The 16,422-nt window shown below is 39.1% G+C and overlaps 1 protein-coding gene across 1 annotated transcript; it reads left to right on the top strand.

The window, feature by feature from the left end:
* The first annotated feature begins 1,948 nt into the window (after positions 1-1,948).
* On the top strand, positions 1,949-8,996 carry LOC113660175 (overexpressed in colon carcinoma 1 protein). Its single transcript, XM_027173488.2, has 6 exons — positions 1,949-2,196; positions 3,990-4,014; positions 5,633-5,668; positions 5,755-5,834; positions 7,155-7,198; positions 7,297-8,996. Exons 1-5 carry the CDS (start codon positions 2,154-2,156, stop codon positions 7,157-7,159), a joined length of 189 nt encoding a protein of 62 aa, XP_027029289.1. The 5' UTR covers positions 1,949-2,153; the 3' UTR covers positions 7,160-7,198; positions 7,297-8,996.
* The last annotated feature ends 7,426 nt before the right edge of the window (positions 8,997-16,422 follow it).

The following is a 16,422-nucleotide window of genomic DNA, read 5'->3' as shown; positions in this document are numbered from 1 at the left end:
AGGCTGCCAAGTTGCAAGCTGACATTTTAGATTTGCTTTGTCCCAAATACACTGAACTCATCAAAGACCACAAAGGCTCCCTCTGGCATGGTTATTTGCAGCTTGCCTGTTCTTTTTTGTATGCTGAGGTTGGAGTCCAAGCCACCAGAGAACTGGTTCATTTTGCTGGACCCCAGATCACAGACTCTTTTTAAGGTTCGCCAACTATGGCAGGAATTCCAATTTACAATCTACCCTTCAGGCCAACTAATCTGCCCCAGGTATTTTTGTGCTGTATGTATGCAGACACTAGTGATCATATTTGGACAACTGGCCCACACAATATGTCCTCAAAAAGCCATTCAGTTAAGGGCATTTTCATCTCATACATTATGGCTCTCTGCCTCACAGTGAACTCAGGACAGAGGTCTAAAGCAGGCCACATGATTCAACAACATGAGGTTGGATCAACTGAGAATAATTATAGCTGTGAGGATGACTAAACCACTTCACTTACACAAGTGGCGTCTGATTTTTATAACATTGCTGGCTTTCATTATCCAGGTGATTCTCACTGGCCTGTATTATAGCTGTATGGAGGTTGGAAATCAAACGCGCGAGTTACATATGTAAATGATGCTATAAACCTTGGTTAACCATCACGAAGTAGCTCTAAGCAGGTGAGAACATTAGACTGTAGATGAAACACATCTCAGCATTTGAAGTAAAAAGTAGAAAACTGCGATGTACATGTACCAGAAAAATGTGGAACAATCAATTAAAGAAAAAAAACATTGAAGGAAAAGTGAAAATCAAAATTGTTTAGCAAAACGGTCATTTATTGATTTGTTTATTTTGTGGTCTTTTGTTTTTGTTTGCATGTTTACACTTTTCCTTCATCTACTTCTGTTCCCTTATATTTTGTAATATATATTTTTTAATAATTACTTTTTCAAAATGTTTTGAAACCTAAATATGTTGTTCTTAATATTTAAAAATATATATGCTTCTATGTTAAACATTCATGTGCTTTGTAAATCCTTATTGGTTTTACTCTAAATTCTAAACATTTCATGTTACCGTTTCATGTGTTAACTCAGTTAGACCATTTAGTTTATTTTACTTATGAGATCATTTAACAATAAAAGCAAGAAGACAGATTTCATTCAGCTTCAGTAAATAACAATATCAGACTTTAAGTGAGTCAAAATTTTCCATACGCATTCTATTCACTTTCGATTCAACATCTGTACACAAATCTTTTATTGTTTTTTGGATAGATTCTGTCAGGAGAAACGGGCAAAACATTTTTGAGAGATATTGGGAGAAGCTTGTGGAAAACTAACCTGGTTGAATATCTTTAGCCAAAAGGTTTGGTCTGAGCTATAAGGGTTATTATAATATAAGGATTACATATTATAGGTTTTTCCAAATGTATTTATTTATTCCAGCTATAGTCTGCAACATAAAATCCCATAAAATTGTATTGCAGTTATTTCAAAGACAAAAACTACCAAAAAAATATATTGCGGATTACGGTTCTCAGCTTGAGGCTTAAAATCTAAACAGAGATTTCTTAAATAACTTCTTGCAATTTTTTTTTCTACAGAGAGTGGCTAGTGTTTATTGTGTTGAATGAAAAGCCTTTTTGTCTGACACTGCATTGCATGTTGCTTTGGCCTGTAAGACTTTGGATCAGGTATTATGGTACACTGTATAAGCTACTGTAGTCTCCTGTCTCTTTTCTGTACTGAATTCAGGTCACAGGTTATGAGTGTTACATACGTAACAGTTGTTATATTCTCCTGCAGACCCATTTATTGCACAATGTGAAAAAGCAAAGGCTTGCCATTCGCAACTCTACCTTCCCATCAGCCCCTGTTTCCATAGCAACCCTGTCTGGGCGGCAGAGACGAGCGAATCGTGTGAGAGAAGAGTATCTCTCTTCCCCTCCTTCCCCCCGATGCCTCTCGTTCTTCCGCTCTGTGTGTACCTCACTGTGCCAGTGCAGACTGTTCCAGGCTGAGAGAGAGCAAGTGAGCCAGGGAATTGGTGTGGCACAGAAGTGCTGTCCTCCATTCATTCTTCCTTCTTGAGCATTTCCCTGGACTTCTCTTTCTCTTACTGCTGATCTGTCTTTCCACTCTGCTGTTCTTTGAGCAGGGCAGTCTGGGATGGGTTGTGGTAATTCCTCTGCCACTAGCACTACAGCAGGAGGTGAGTGTTTAAGAAAGAATAGTGTCATAGATTTGGAGCACATCATTGACACTGTCAGATCATGGTCGTGTGTGTGTGTTTTCATCTCCTCCAATGCAAGGGAAGGTAGCATTCAGAACCTGTCCTATTGGTAATAAGTCATATTGTCTCAGGTGATATTATATCCTTCATGGGGATAAGCTGTAGGTGTTCTCAGGTATTCCAGCACCACATGCAGGTTTGAGGCTAGATTGTGTGGTGGAATGTCTTTTGTCTTTTTTTTTTTTTTTTTTTTGTAAGAGAAGTTACTTTCCAGGGGAGGAGTCTTAGAGTATGTCTTGTTTAGTGATGCAGAGCTTGAGAGTCTTGTCTTGAGTGTTTACACTGGGGAAAAAACAAAGAGTTATTTAAGTAACAAAGAGAAACTGTGGTATTTGTATGAGCTTTGATTTATCGGTACTGTGTGTGTGTGTGTGTGTGTGTGTGTGTGTGTGTGTGTGTGTGTGTGTGTGTGTGTGTGTGTGTGTGTGTGTGTGTGTGTGTGTTTCCTTTACGCTTGTATTCAACTTCTCATATATTAGTTTAAGTGCAAACGGACTGACTGGATGTCTCAATTTAACAAACTTTTATTTTTGCATGTATCTGTGTTGTAGTCTGTCCATGTTGTATTTCACTTAAACGTGCTGAATATGTTACTTCTGTATTAGTAGTAATTTTGGGTTGGCCCTAAAGTCAAAAAGCAGGTCATATACTCTAACAGAGAATAAGTTGAATTCTGTCGTCATAAAGTCACGGCTTGAGGTTGGTGGTCTTGTTGTCATTAGTTGCCTTGGTGATTCAATAACAGCTGAAACATTTCTGAAGAGCCGTCGCTGCACATTGTGTTGTTAGCCATCCTGAACAGAGGAGTTTCACAGGAATGGCTTTATCAGGCTTCACCAGTAATAGCAATGCTTTTATAAACACTGTTATTAGTTTACCCAGAAAGCACTGTGTCTACACAGGACAATATCATCTGTTCTCCAAAACCCTTCTTGGCCACTGAACTTCTTTCTTACATGACGTTGTAAGGATACTGTGTCCGGACCCTATAGAAATGACTTACTTTTCTTCTTTTTGTTGTCATAGTCTCTTACTGTATGCTTACTGTAAGCTATACTGTAAGTTTACACTCATATACACAAAGACTGTAAGGCCCTTAAAGGCACTGTGACTTTTATAACATGCATATGCAGACTTCCTGTCCTGCCGGTAATGGCCTGTACATTATATATCAACAGGCAGCATTGTTTTAGCTTTCTAACCCATTCTGGGCCATGAAAAGTTACTATTTAATCACACAGTTGTGGTGTTAGGTACTAGACTTGCCAAGCATTTCAACTAAGGGACTATTGTAGGTTAAAATGTAAAAATTCAGCTTTGGGCATATTTGAGTGACTTTAAGTTCAATAAAAAAATTGTTAATAATATGGTTTATATCTGTTAGCTAATGAATGTTTAAATTGACACGATGGTCTGAGTGAATGGCCAGTGTTTTGTCCTGTATGTCAAAGTCAAGCACTTGGTGATTAAACAGGAGGCAGAGCTAAGAATGCTACTTGAGGAGTCCTTCACCCTCTCTTCAACTCAGAAAATAGCTGTAATGACCTCCGACACACACACACACACACACACACACACACACACACACACACACACACACACACACACACACACACACACACACACACACACACACACATTGCCTACTTTCACTATATTTCTATTTAAATACATAATGAGAATATGACTCTCTGCTTCTCTCCTGTTCACAGGTCCTGGAGAGGCTGCGAAAGATGTGTAAGTGTGAAAGAAAATGCACACAACTGAGGACAAACTGTAAGATCATCTGACTAGAACTTTCACTGTATAAAATGCAACATTTAATGCTATAATCTGATCTAGAGAAATTTAAATGAAAAATATCCAAAACCACATATAAGGAGAGTGAAGTTTTATTCTGTCCTCATGACACACACACACACACACACCTGACATCCTACACATTCACACACACACACACACACACACACACACACACACACACACACACACACACACACACACACACACACACACACACACACACAAATGCACACTATACTCCTGAGACACACACACACACACACACACACACACACACACACACACACACACATTCAGTAAATCGCTGTGGGTATTAATACATTTAGTAAAACATGCTCCTGAGAGAGATTCAATCAGAGCCTGCACCAGCATGCATTTGCCCCACCGGTAAACATGAAGCTGACTGTGTGTGTTCCACTGTGGCTGCTGTGGACCCTGAACACACCCTGGCCAATCTTCTCTAATTAATGCAGCACACAGCACATTTTTTTCTCAGAAAGAGAGAGAAAAAGAAAAAAATATATATATATATATATATATATATATATAAATATATATATATATACATAGAGAGTAGAGAGAGAGAGAGAGAGAGAGAGAGAGAGAGAGAGGAGAGAGAGAGAGAGAGAGAAAGAGAGAGAGAGAGAGAGAGAGAGAGAGAGAGAGAGAGAGAGAGAGAGAGAGAGAGAGAGAAAGAGAAACAGAGACAGAGAGAGCCTTCTTATCCTTAAAATCTTTTCATTTTTGGATTGGAATAAGGATTGTTTATCTAGAATTACTCTAGGTTTTGCTCCAAAGCTGAGGCTCCAGTGGACACAGACTCACCAAAACTGAACCGGTAAAGCCTGCCTGGTCTGATGAATCTGGGTTTCTGCCGAGTCATTCAGATAATATGATCAGAATTTGGCCCTAGCAGCATCAATCCATCCTCAACTAGCCTTTTATCTACAGTCCAGACTGGTGGAGGTGGTGTCATGGTGTTTTCTTTGTTTCAAACTATTTGAGTATTGTTGCTTCTTTCTTCTAATGGCTAAGTACGATAATTCACCATGTCACAGAGCAAGAGTCTTCTCACACTTGTTACATGAAGGTGTGTTCAGTGATCTTCAGAGGTCTTCCCAGTCACATAGTAGATGTGTGTGAAGTATTCATGTCAACATGGCCCAGAATCTCAAAGGAATGTTTCCAACATCTTGTGGAATCCACACCATGAAGAATTTTTAGAGCGTAGAGAGATCCTCCCCAGTACAGGACTAGTGTTCCTAATAAAGTGCTCAGTTAGTGTATATAGGCTGAGTTGAGGTTATATATAAACATATGTGAATCAAATACAAATACAAGGACTAATTCTAGAGAGGAGCTTATGATAACAGAGTAATTGAATAATATCTGTACAATATTTCAATAATAAAATGAGAGTCAAACCGATCCTTCACTTACATAAAAGTCTCGGGGTGAGAGATGACTCATAGCTGTGGCTACAACATGAACACAAGATGAACACAAGAACTGAGATAATAAAACTCTGACGCGAGCCCTCGTTTTTTAACAGGACAGAAGATCCGACACAAGATGATGAGAAAAGAAGGTTAGTGAGAACATAGTGACAAAAGCACATCTTTTACAATATCAGCCTCAGACTGTGTGAATGATACTGCGTGTCATTTCCTGTAGGAATTATGGAGGGGTGTATGTGGGGCTACCTACAGATATGAACACTGTAGCAACCAGTCAGTCCAAGTCCACACGGAAAGGTAAGGTTTTCTGAGAGCAGCTTGTGTTTAGAAGAAATTATTTAGGGATAGTGAAGAAAAAAGAAGAAAACAGTGCAGTGTTCTGTCAGAGCTTCAGCACTTTTCTCTCTCTCTCTGAGAGCTCTATGCCATTACCACTGGATTATACATCCATCCTGAGGAAAGTGTTAGTTGGACCACTTGATGGCATGATGCCTCGATTGCTGAGTGGATATCTGACACATGAATCGAAATTTCAAGTACTTTAGATGTAGTTAACGTTTTAAGACTTTACCTAAGAGACAACTGTTTCGAGGCCGAATTCGTGTTCTATTCAAATTCAAATTGCTGGAGAGTCGCATTTAAGAAAATGAAGAAAGATCCTTGTACTTTATCACCGTATGATGCCTTCAAACAACCAGCTCTTTGTTCATGGCAGTTCATATTACAGTCATAATCATCATGAAGGATGAGTGAAGGACGGGGTGAGAGAAATAAGGCATTTCTAACAAACTGCCAGCAAAACAGTGGTGTTGTTAAGAAAAATAAAATAAAATAAAAAAAATAATTAAAAAAATGAATATTATCCCTTTCATGCAGTGTCCACATTATTTGTTGTTCTCTCTAAAGTTCTCCATAAATTCTCTAACAAAATATAAGAAACAACGATGTTGAAATAGTTTGTGTCAGATGCCACAGAATAGATTTTTTAAATTATTTTTAAATTGACTTTTTTTTTATTATTTTGCATCGTCAAATGAAAAATAATTGTCTTCGAATTCAATATAAATAAACTTTGTCATGCAACTTTACATAAAAAATAGAGAGAAAATATAAAAGAATCTGGATATGCTTATACATAATTTTTGAAATGATAGTCATTCATACATGAAAGAAAAAAAAAGACTGACAATTATTTGGGTACATACTTTCCCTTATTTTCTCACACTTTGAATAAAACAGATTCAGTTGGCACAAAAGGACAAGTAGCAGTTTTTTGTACAAAAGAAAATGCAGTATATGAAAGAGTGAAAGGCAAATGAAGATAATTAGGTTTTGTGTGTGTGTGTGTGTGTGTGTGTGTGTGTGTGTGTGTGTGTGTGTGTGTGTGTGTGTGTGTGTGTGTGTGTGTGTGTGTGTGTGTGTCACACTCTGGCCACATCACATGGCCTGTTACCATCCCTTTAATGACTTTTTAAAAGGTTTCCAGAAAAGATGCCCCCCCCCCCAAACACACAGTTAATTGTCCCTGTATTGCACATGAGTCATTTCATTTGTAGCATCTGCTAAACCTCAGATCAGACTCAATCAAATTAAATGAACCCTTTCTTTCCTATGCAGACTAGCCTATTAGAGCAACAGAGCAACTAGAAACCAACGTACAGGTAAGTCAGATCTGTCTCCACTTAATGCATGTAAAAATGACCCTGTCACAGGTCATGTTTCAATTAAATAAATTGTCATTTTTCTGTTTTCTGTGCAGTTGAATATCTATAGAAGGAATTTCCTTGGACCAAAAATGACCTCTGTGTGACGTATATGGTCCTATATAAAGTGGAGCTACAGTATGTGACTCTTCTCTGGGGTTCCACCTGTATGGGAACTGTCTCTGAGCGCATCTACAGTATGAACTGGGTTTAAAAAAGGCTGTTCTTGGAAAACAAATGAAAAGAGCTCCTGATGTTAAACGGCTCTGAAGCCAAAGCGCCATTTGTAAATAAGGAACACATTAACCACAACGCCAAAAAGGCATGTCAAACACTCAGACCTCAGACCTCAGACCCGAATCTGCAATAAAGGACTAACCTGCATCTTAGCCTGCATGTACTGTAGGCTCCAGTGTGAGACACCACCACCATAATAAAACCAGTGAAACACACATCATTTCAAGTTTTATCCATGCGCTCAAGTCCAGCATGGTGTAGCAGTGTCCAACAAACTAACTGTGTTCATCACATCCATCAGTAAACTAACCCTAAATTAACACATTACGCACCTCCTGCGCTATGTTACTCGATACAGTGCAAAATAGCTCAGCAATGAACTAGGAAATACTGGGAAAAACTAATTCTTAGTGGCCTTTATATTTAGTTATATTTAGATAATTTTATGTCAGTACTGTACATTACATGTAAGTTCATTGCCTTTATTTAAGATTATGTATATTGTAAAAAGGTTACTTAATTTTTGCTTGCACAAGTCTCTTTATGTACACTATACTGTATACACACTATAAAGAAGCCTTTTTATCAGAAGTTAAAGTGCATTTGGGTTTTTGATGACACAAAAGTGAAAAGAACAGAAGCTTCCATGTGCATGTTTCTTAATAACTGAAATGATTTGGAAGATAGTTATATGGAATAGTGCAAATCATATTAACATCACTTCTCTAGCGACTCAGCAGGACAGGGAAATGAGAAAGTGGCCAGTTTTAGCAATAACACACTTTAATGTTTAGAGAAAATAAGCTGGATGTAGTAAATCTTTTGTTATTTCCACATTTAGGAGAATTTATGTCTTCTTGAAAGTCAGCAATTTGTGTGTATGTTAAAGCTAAAATATAACATATAACAAACTGAGCAAAAGCTGTAAACTTTTTTAACCACAATTTTGAACAAATAACCTGCATGTAGCAAAAAAGAACCAAATGTCATTGTTATGAAACATATTTCTAGACAAACTTGACTATTTTTAAAGCTTACTATATGTATGTTTCATATTCTAAGATTACCACATGCCAGATTTAAGATTAGTAAACTTATTTCTAAACCTTTTATGCAATAAGCAGGTCTTGTTGTTTCTTTATAGACATAAATGCTAAAATGATCTAAATAATCTGTTAAAAGAACTATTCGACTATTCCAAGCTTGAAATGAGAAACATGTTTATGAAACTTTTATTAACATTTTTTCTAGTTTTAGCCTCAGGGAAAATATAGTACTCTTAAGGTCAATGGAACAAAGCATGTAATAACAAACCCTATAAAAACTCTACTGCTGTTTGATGGGTCCTGATATTCAGATCATCATTCTGAAGCAGCTATCATGGGACATATGCGGAAACAAGGGATACAGTGCCTTGCAAAAGTATTCATTCCCACTGAACTTTTCCTCATTTTGACACGTTACAACCACAAAGAAAAATGTATTTTATTGGGATTTTATGAAATAGACCGAAAGAAAGTGGCACATAATTGTGAAGTGGAATGAAAATTATAAATGGTGTCCAATTTTTTTTTTTTTTTACAAATAAATATCTGAAAAGTGTGGTGTGCATTTGTATTAGCCCCTTTCACTCTGATAGCCCTAACTAAAATCCAGTGAAACCAATTGCCTTCAGAAGTCACCAAATTAGTAAATAGAGTGCATCTGTGTGTAATTTAATCTCATTATAAATACAGCTGTTCTGTGAAGCCCTCAGAAGTGTGCTAGAGAACATACAGCGTCATGAAGACCAAAGAGCACACCAGACAGGTCAGGGATTAAGTTGTGGAGAAGTTTAAGGCAGGGTTAGGTTATAAATTAATATCCCAAGCCTTGAACATCTCACGGAGCACTGTACAACTCATACACGGAGCATCCATCATCCGGAAATGGAAAGAGTATGGCACAACTGCAAGCCTACCAAGATATGGCCGTCCACCTAAACTGACAGGTCGTGCAAGGAGAGCATTAATCCGAGAAGCAGCCAAGAGGCCCGTGGTAACTCTGGAGGACCTGCAGAGATCCACAGCTCAGGTCGGAGAATCTGTCCACAGGAAAATTAGTCGTGCACTCTACAAATCTGGTCTTTATGGAAGAAATCCCATTTGAAGTTTGCAACAAGCCATGTGGGGGACACAGCAAGCATGTGGAAGAAGGTATTTAACTTTTTGGCCAAAATTCAAAATGTGTGGCGGAAACCTAACACTGCACATCACCCTGAACACACCATCCCCACCGTGAAACATGGTGGTGGCAGCATCATGTTGTGGGGATGCTTTTCTTCAGCAGGGACAGGGAAGCTGGTCAAAGTTCATAGGAAGATGGATGGTGCCAAATACAGGGCAATCTTAGATGAAAACCTGTTAGAGTATGCAAAAGACTTGAGACTGGGGCAGAGGTTCACCTTCCAGCAAGACAATGACCCTAAACATAAAGCCAGAGCTACAACTGAGTGGTTTAGATCAAAGCATATTCATGCCTCCTGTTGCATTTACTGTACAATATCAAGGGAAGCATTGTATAGTCCACTTGTTTATTTATTGTATATGTATAGTCTGTACTAGCTGTATAGTCTGTTCTTGCTCCGGCCTATGTATCTGTCAAATATATAGAGTGTATTGTTTGTATTGATGGCATAGTCCGTACCTGCCCCCGTTTCGCTGTTGTTTTATGTTTTATGTCTGTATGTATGTTGCACCGTTTACCTGTGAGACACGGCATCTCGTTCCACTGCATGTCCCAACATGTAGCGGAATGACAATAAAGCTAACTTGAACTTGAACTTGATGTGTTAGAATTGGTCAGTCAAAGTCCAGACCTAAATCCAATTGAGAATCTGTGGCGAGACTTCAGAATTGCTGTTCACAGACGCTCGCCATCCAATCTGACTGAGCTTGAGCTATTTTGCAAAAAGAATGGGCAAAAATTTCACTCTCTAGATGTGCAAAGCTGGTAGAGACATACCCCAAAAGACTTGCAGCTGTAATTGCAGCAAAAGGTGGTTCTACAAAGTATCGACAGTGGTTAAGTTTAGTGGGTATGAATACCTTTGCAAGGCACTGTAAATCCTTTTAAACATGTAGTATCAGGGATAAATTCACAGCTCATATTCTAATAGTGATAAGGGAAAGCACTGGAAGTTCAGTCATCACAGCAAACCAATCCCTGGAGCATGATATGTGTATTTGACCAACCGATCAATGACTCAACTGGTTTTACGAAGAGTAAGAAGTAATTTCCTTATCCCCTGCGAAAGCAGAACGGCTTCTCCAGTCTCCAGAGGGCTCATCAGGGTGATCCACTGGGTAATAGAAGCACTGCAGTGTCCTGAAGAAAATGCAGTAACAAGACATCCTGGGACAAGAATGAATGTGCCCACGCAGTGCTGTGGGAGCAGCTGGGAAAATAAGTGCACCATGGTAAAAGTGGTTCACTGCGGGTGAGATAAGAAGACACACACACACACACACACACACACACACACACACACACACACACACACACACACACATCTATCCAGCCAGTGACAAATACACTGTGATGACTACAACAGGTGAATTGCACGGTCTGGAGATTGTGTTCATGATATACAGAGCACACACACAAAACACTAACATAATCATCTGCTACACCGGTGTGTCTGCTTGCAGTTATCAATCATAAAAGCCATTCATCACACCCAAAGCCCTGAATCCACTCATCCTGTGACAGATCTGCTGTGTTAATAGAAATGTGTAAAACGTTAGCAGTATATAATCAATAAGTTATTACTATATATTTTCAAACCCTAACCTTTCCTATTTAAATGCACTGTTAGAGGTGTGGTTAAAAAACACATATTACATGTTTACAGACATGAGAATGAATCAATTTTGTCCAAAAATGCTTATTACCTTGTGACATAAAATATCAACATTTATCAATTTACCAGAACTAGAAATAATGTTCATGATCATATTTGATAATATATATGAGGTCAGCCAAGATAGATAGATCGATAGATAGATACAGTAGACAGACAGACAGACAGACAGATAGATAGATAGATAGATAGATAGATAGATAGATAGATAGATAGATAGATAGATAGATAGATAGATAGATAGATAGATAGATAGATAGATAGATAGATAGATAGCCATAACATTAAAACACAGAGAGGCGATGTGAATAAGAAAGTGAGCAGTCAGTTCTTAAAGCTGATGTGTTGAAAGTGGAAAAAATGAACGTGTATATATATACACAAACCGCACTGGTGGATCGTACAACCAGGTTGTAAGTACTTCTTTAAAATGCCAAAAGAAGAAACAAGAACAAGAGACAAAAATGAGCGCAATTGAAAACTGCATTTACCTTGAGAGAATTTGCAAGATGTGTACCATTTTTTAAAAAAACATTATTGAGAGGGCAAAACAAATTTATTTTATTTCTTATAGGACTCAAGTTAATATGTATGGCATAACAGAATGGCACAATCATCAAACAAAACATAACAAAAAAGAAAATAAGGAAATAATCCCTGTTTAAAAGTTAGCATACCTTTACATTTCTGACATTTTCCAGACACCCTTATCCAGAGTGACTTACATTTTTTATTTCAAATTATACAACTGAGGGTTAAGGGCCTTGCTCAGGACCCCTGCAGTGGCAGCTTGGTGGACCTGGGATTCACCCCATTTAATTGTGCATGAGGTCCTTAATTCTCTCAAGTGGTATAGCTGCCCATTATCCTTGCCAAAATGTCTCCATTTCCTGTACATTTTTTGTCTGCGCAAACTGCACATTTGAGATCTCCCCAAAGTAGCTCAATGATATTGAGGTCAGGAGACTGTGATGGCCTCTGACCTTCTTCTGCTGTAGCCATTGGAGGGTCAACCTTGCCTTGTGCTTTGGATCATTGTCATTTTGGAACATCAGAAACCGTCCCATGCACACCTTTCCTGCTGTAGAATGCACATTGTCTGCCAGTATTTTATGATAAAGTGCTGAATTCATCTTGGAAGTAGTTTTTACTAACTTCTGTGTGCCTCTGGAGCTCACACATCTCCAAAACATAAGAGATCCACCACCATGCTTTTCAGTGGGGATGGTGTACTTTTCACCATAGGCCTTGTTGACTCCTCTCCAGACATTGGGTTTATGGTTGTGATGATAAAGTTCAGTTTTGGTCTCATCACTGCAAATGACTCTGCTCCAGAAGCTGCGAATCTTGCCTTGGTGCTGTCTGGTGTATTGAAGGTGAGCCTTTTTGTGGGATGGACGCAGTAACGGCTTTCTCCTGGCAACTCAATCATACAGGTCATTTGTGTTCAGGTACCTCCATATTGAGCTTGTATCTCCATTGTATTTCCAGAGCAGTATCTAGTTCTCTCGAAGTTGTTTGTGGGGGTTTTTTGCATCCCAAACAATTCTTCTGGCAGTAATGGGTGAAACTATTCTTTTTCTACCTGACCGTGGCTTAGTATTAACAGAACCGCTTATGTTCCCCCTCTTTATCAGAGTTTAAACAGTACTGACTGGCATCAGTGTTGAGATATTTTTATATCCATTTCCTGCTTTATAAAGTTCAACTACATCATTTTGCAGGTCCTTTGGCAGTTCTTTTGTCTTCCCCATGGTGCAGTATCCATATTAATCCGGTACTTTATATATTACTTATAGTACTTATTTCCACTATCGTCGATAGATCCATAGCATCTGGTCAGGTACCAACTACTTTCAAGAGAGCAAGGGTTATTCCCATCCTAAAGAAACCTGCTCTGAATCCATCAGACATCAGTAACTACAGACCGGTATCACTTCTCTCATTTCTTTCAAAAATTCTTGAACGCATTGTCTATAATCAACTGTCAGTCTATCTCTCACAGAACAACCTCCAAGACCCCAACCAGTCTGGCTTTAAAGCAGCTCACTCTACAGAGACAGCCCTTTTGGATGTCTCTGAGAAGCTACATGCTGCTAGATCAGCCAAACTGTCATCCATCCATATCCTCCTTGACCTTTCATCAGCGTTTGATACGGTCAACCACAAGACTCTCTTATCCACCCTCAAGAGTCTTGGGATTTGCGGATCAGCTTAGGAATGGTTTGCTTCCGTGACATCTGCTCCACGCAGACTCTCCACTGGCATCCCACAGGGCTCAGTACTTGGTCCTCTTCTTTTCTCCCTGTATACTCACTCTCTTGGTGAAGTTATTTCATCACATGGGTTCACTTACCACTGCTATGATGATGAAACACAACTTATCTTCTCTTTCCCACCCTCAGATGCCACAGCTTCTGACTGGATCTCAGCATGTCTGGAAGAAATTTCATCATGGATGACTGCTCATCAGTTAAAGCTCAATCCTAGCAAAACTGAACTGCTGTTCATCCCAGGTGATTCATCCCCAGGTCATGATCTTGCTATATCCTTGCACAACAAGCTGATTTCCCCTTCAGCCACAGCTCGCAACCTTGGGGTAACCATGGACAATCAACTGTCCTTTTCCTCTCATGTTGCTAATGTGACTCTCTCATGTCGGTTTCTTCTCTACAACATTAGAAGGATTCGGCCATTTGTGTCCACACAGTCTGCTCAGGTACTTGTTCAGTCTCTTGTCATTTCTAGACTGGATTACTACAATGCACTGCTCTCAGATCTACCTATGAATGCAATCAGTCCTCTGCAAATGACCCAAAATGCAGCTGCACGGCTTGTTTTCAACCTGCCAAAGTTCTCACATACCACCCCGCTGCTGCGATCCCTCCACTGGCTTCCGGTAGCTGCACGCATCCGATTCAAAACACCGATGCTGTCCTACAAAGCCAAAAATGGACCAGCTCCCTCTTACCTCAAAGCCCTCATCATTCCTCGCACTGCACCCCGCACCCTCCAATCTACCAGCACTGCTCGACTGGTTCCACCATCTCTCACGGTAAGAGTATACTACAAGTCTCTTCTCTGTTCTGGCACCAAGGTGGTGGAATGAACTTCCCCTAGAGGTCCGGACAGCTGAGTCACTGGCTATTTTAAAACGGCGGTTGAACACCTACTTATTAAGGAAACACTTCAACTAGCACTTCTTTCCTTATCTTTTGCATTTAAAAAAAAGATAAAAAAATACAACCTTTGAGACTTTTTCATTGTAACTTTGAACAAATGTTTTAAACTCATGGTATCTTAAGTATATAACCTAGTGAACCAGCATTAATGTATGTCCTTATGTACGTCGCTCTGGATAAGGGCGTCTGCATTATATATATATATATATAATCTGTGTTATCACTTAACACACTTCAATTGCACTGTACAGACCAGAGTCTATTTGTGTCCTCTACAGCAGTGCTGCAGATTTCAGCCATGTTTGTACACTTATCCTCTGTCCCATCCTGTCCTAATTGGTATACTACATGCATTCAAACACAAAGGGACACACAAACACATTCACACACATGCTCATGTCCCTATCTGACACCTACCTCCTGCTCACAAGTGCTGTTAAAGCAATTTCAGTGTCACCTAAGAAGCAGGATGGACATCACGTCTGCACTATTTTTAAATTCAACCTTCAAGTTCACCAAAATCACATACTACACTCTCCCTTTAAATAGTGTTTTATGTGCGTAAGCTATTTAGAAAATCTGAAGTGTAAACACATGTATTTCCACATTTGTACTGCAGGTGTCAGTATTGTCCATTACAAATATTCAAAAAAATAATGAATAAATGTAAAAAAAGGCTAGACTTGGAGGAGAAACAATGCTGGCAGATATTAGACAGATATCTGCTGAAAAAGGCAGCTACAAATGACCAAAAGTAGAAGAGTGTGTAGTTTAATGAGTTGTGATTGGCAGTAAACACTGGTTTGAGCTAATCTAGCTAAATTGGTCTTTGTGCAGCGTTAATCACAACACATGTTCATCCAGGCCACATTATACAGTCATCAAGCTACTTATTAACACTCTGTTTGTACGAACTCAATACAGACGCCAGTCTGACTGAAGAAAAGGAAAACATGGTGAGGGAAATTGCTTTTCTAATTAGACAAGCTAACAACCAGATTCCATCTGAAGTAGATGAAGCGACATAGAGCTGATGAGGAAACACAAATGTTTGCTAACTGAGAGGTGAGTTTCCCAGGAGACCATTACAAGTACGGTGAAGTTGGCTGTGGAAATATTTCTGATCAAGTGATGTCAAGACAAGAAGCTTTTATTGTCATTTCAACCATATGCAGCTGTTAGCAGTACACAGTGAAATGAGACAACGTTTCTCCAGGACCATGGTGCAACCTGGTGCAAACAGTGCAAGACAAGACAAAAAAGACAATACACAAAAACAGGACAGTGCAGGACAAATGCAGGCATGAAAACCGTGCAGGACAAATGATACAAGACAATACACAAAAGACAATACACAAAAACAGCGTCGACCAGTATGAATACTGTATTACAATACGGAATTACGTGTGTGGAAATACTGGAATGAACACATTAGTATTATAGCAGCAGTTACAAAAGTGTGCAAAACAGCATGTAAACAGTTTGATATGAGGTGCTGTGGATATGGATGTAAATTGGAAGAGTGTTTAATTGGTGTGGGTCATTGCAGGCCATACACTTGATTGTGCATGTGTGTTTGTGTATTTGTGTGTTTGTGTGTGTGTGTGTGTGTGTGTGTGTGTGTGTGTGTGTGTGTGTGTGTGTGTGTGTGTGTGTGTGTGTGTGTGTGTGTGTGTGTGTCTGCGTTTGTGTGTGTTTGTGTGTTGTGCTCTGTAAATACTAATGAAGTATGAAGTAGAATTCACACAGGGCACACACCACAGTTCAGTGCATCATCATGGAAGCCAGTTCATTTGATCAAGTTTATTAAAAATAAATACTGTTTAGTTGTTTGCTTAAACTTCCTTCATTCAGAAAACAGA

The sequence above is a fragment of the Tachysurus fulvidraco genome, chromosome 10 (assembly GCF_022655615.1).
Source record: "Tachysurus fulvidraco isolate hzauxx_2018 chromosome 10, HZAU_PFXX_2.0, whole genome shotgun sequence".
In the NCBI taxonomy this organism is placed as follows: Eukaryota; Metazoa; Chordata; class Actinopteri; order Siluriformes; family Bagridae; genus Tachysurus; species Tachysurus fulvidraco.
This window is presented reverse-complemented; position numbering and strand designations above follow the sequence as displayed.

Excerpts from the sequence above, each read along its gene's own strand:
- LOC113660175 (XM_027173488.2), top strand. The coding sequence starts at position 2,154 with ATGGGTTGTGGTAATTCCTCTGCCACTAGCACTACAGCAGGAG. Across the intron at positions 2,197-3,989 it reads CACTAGCACTACAGCAGGAG|GTCCTGGAGAGGCTGCGAAA; the intron begins GTGAGTGTTTAA and ends TCCTGTTCACAG. Across the intron at positions 4,015-5,632 it reads GGAGAGGCTGCGAAAGATGT|GACAGAAGATCCGACACAAG; the intron begins GTAAGTGTGAAA and ends GTTTTTTAACAG.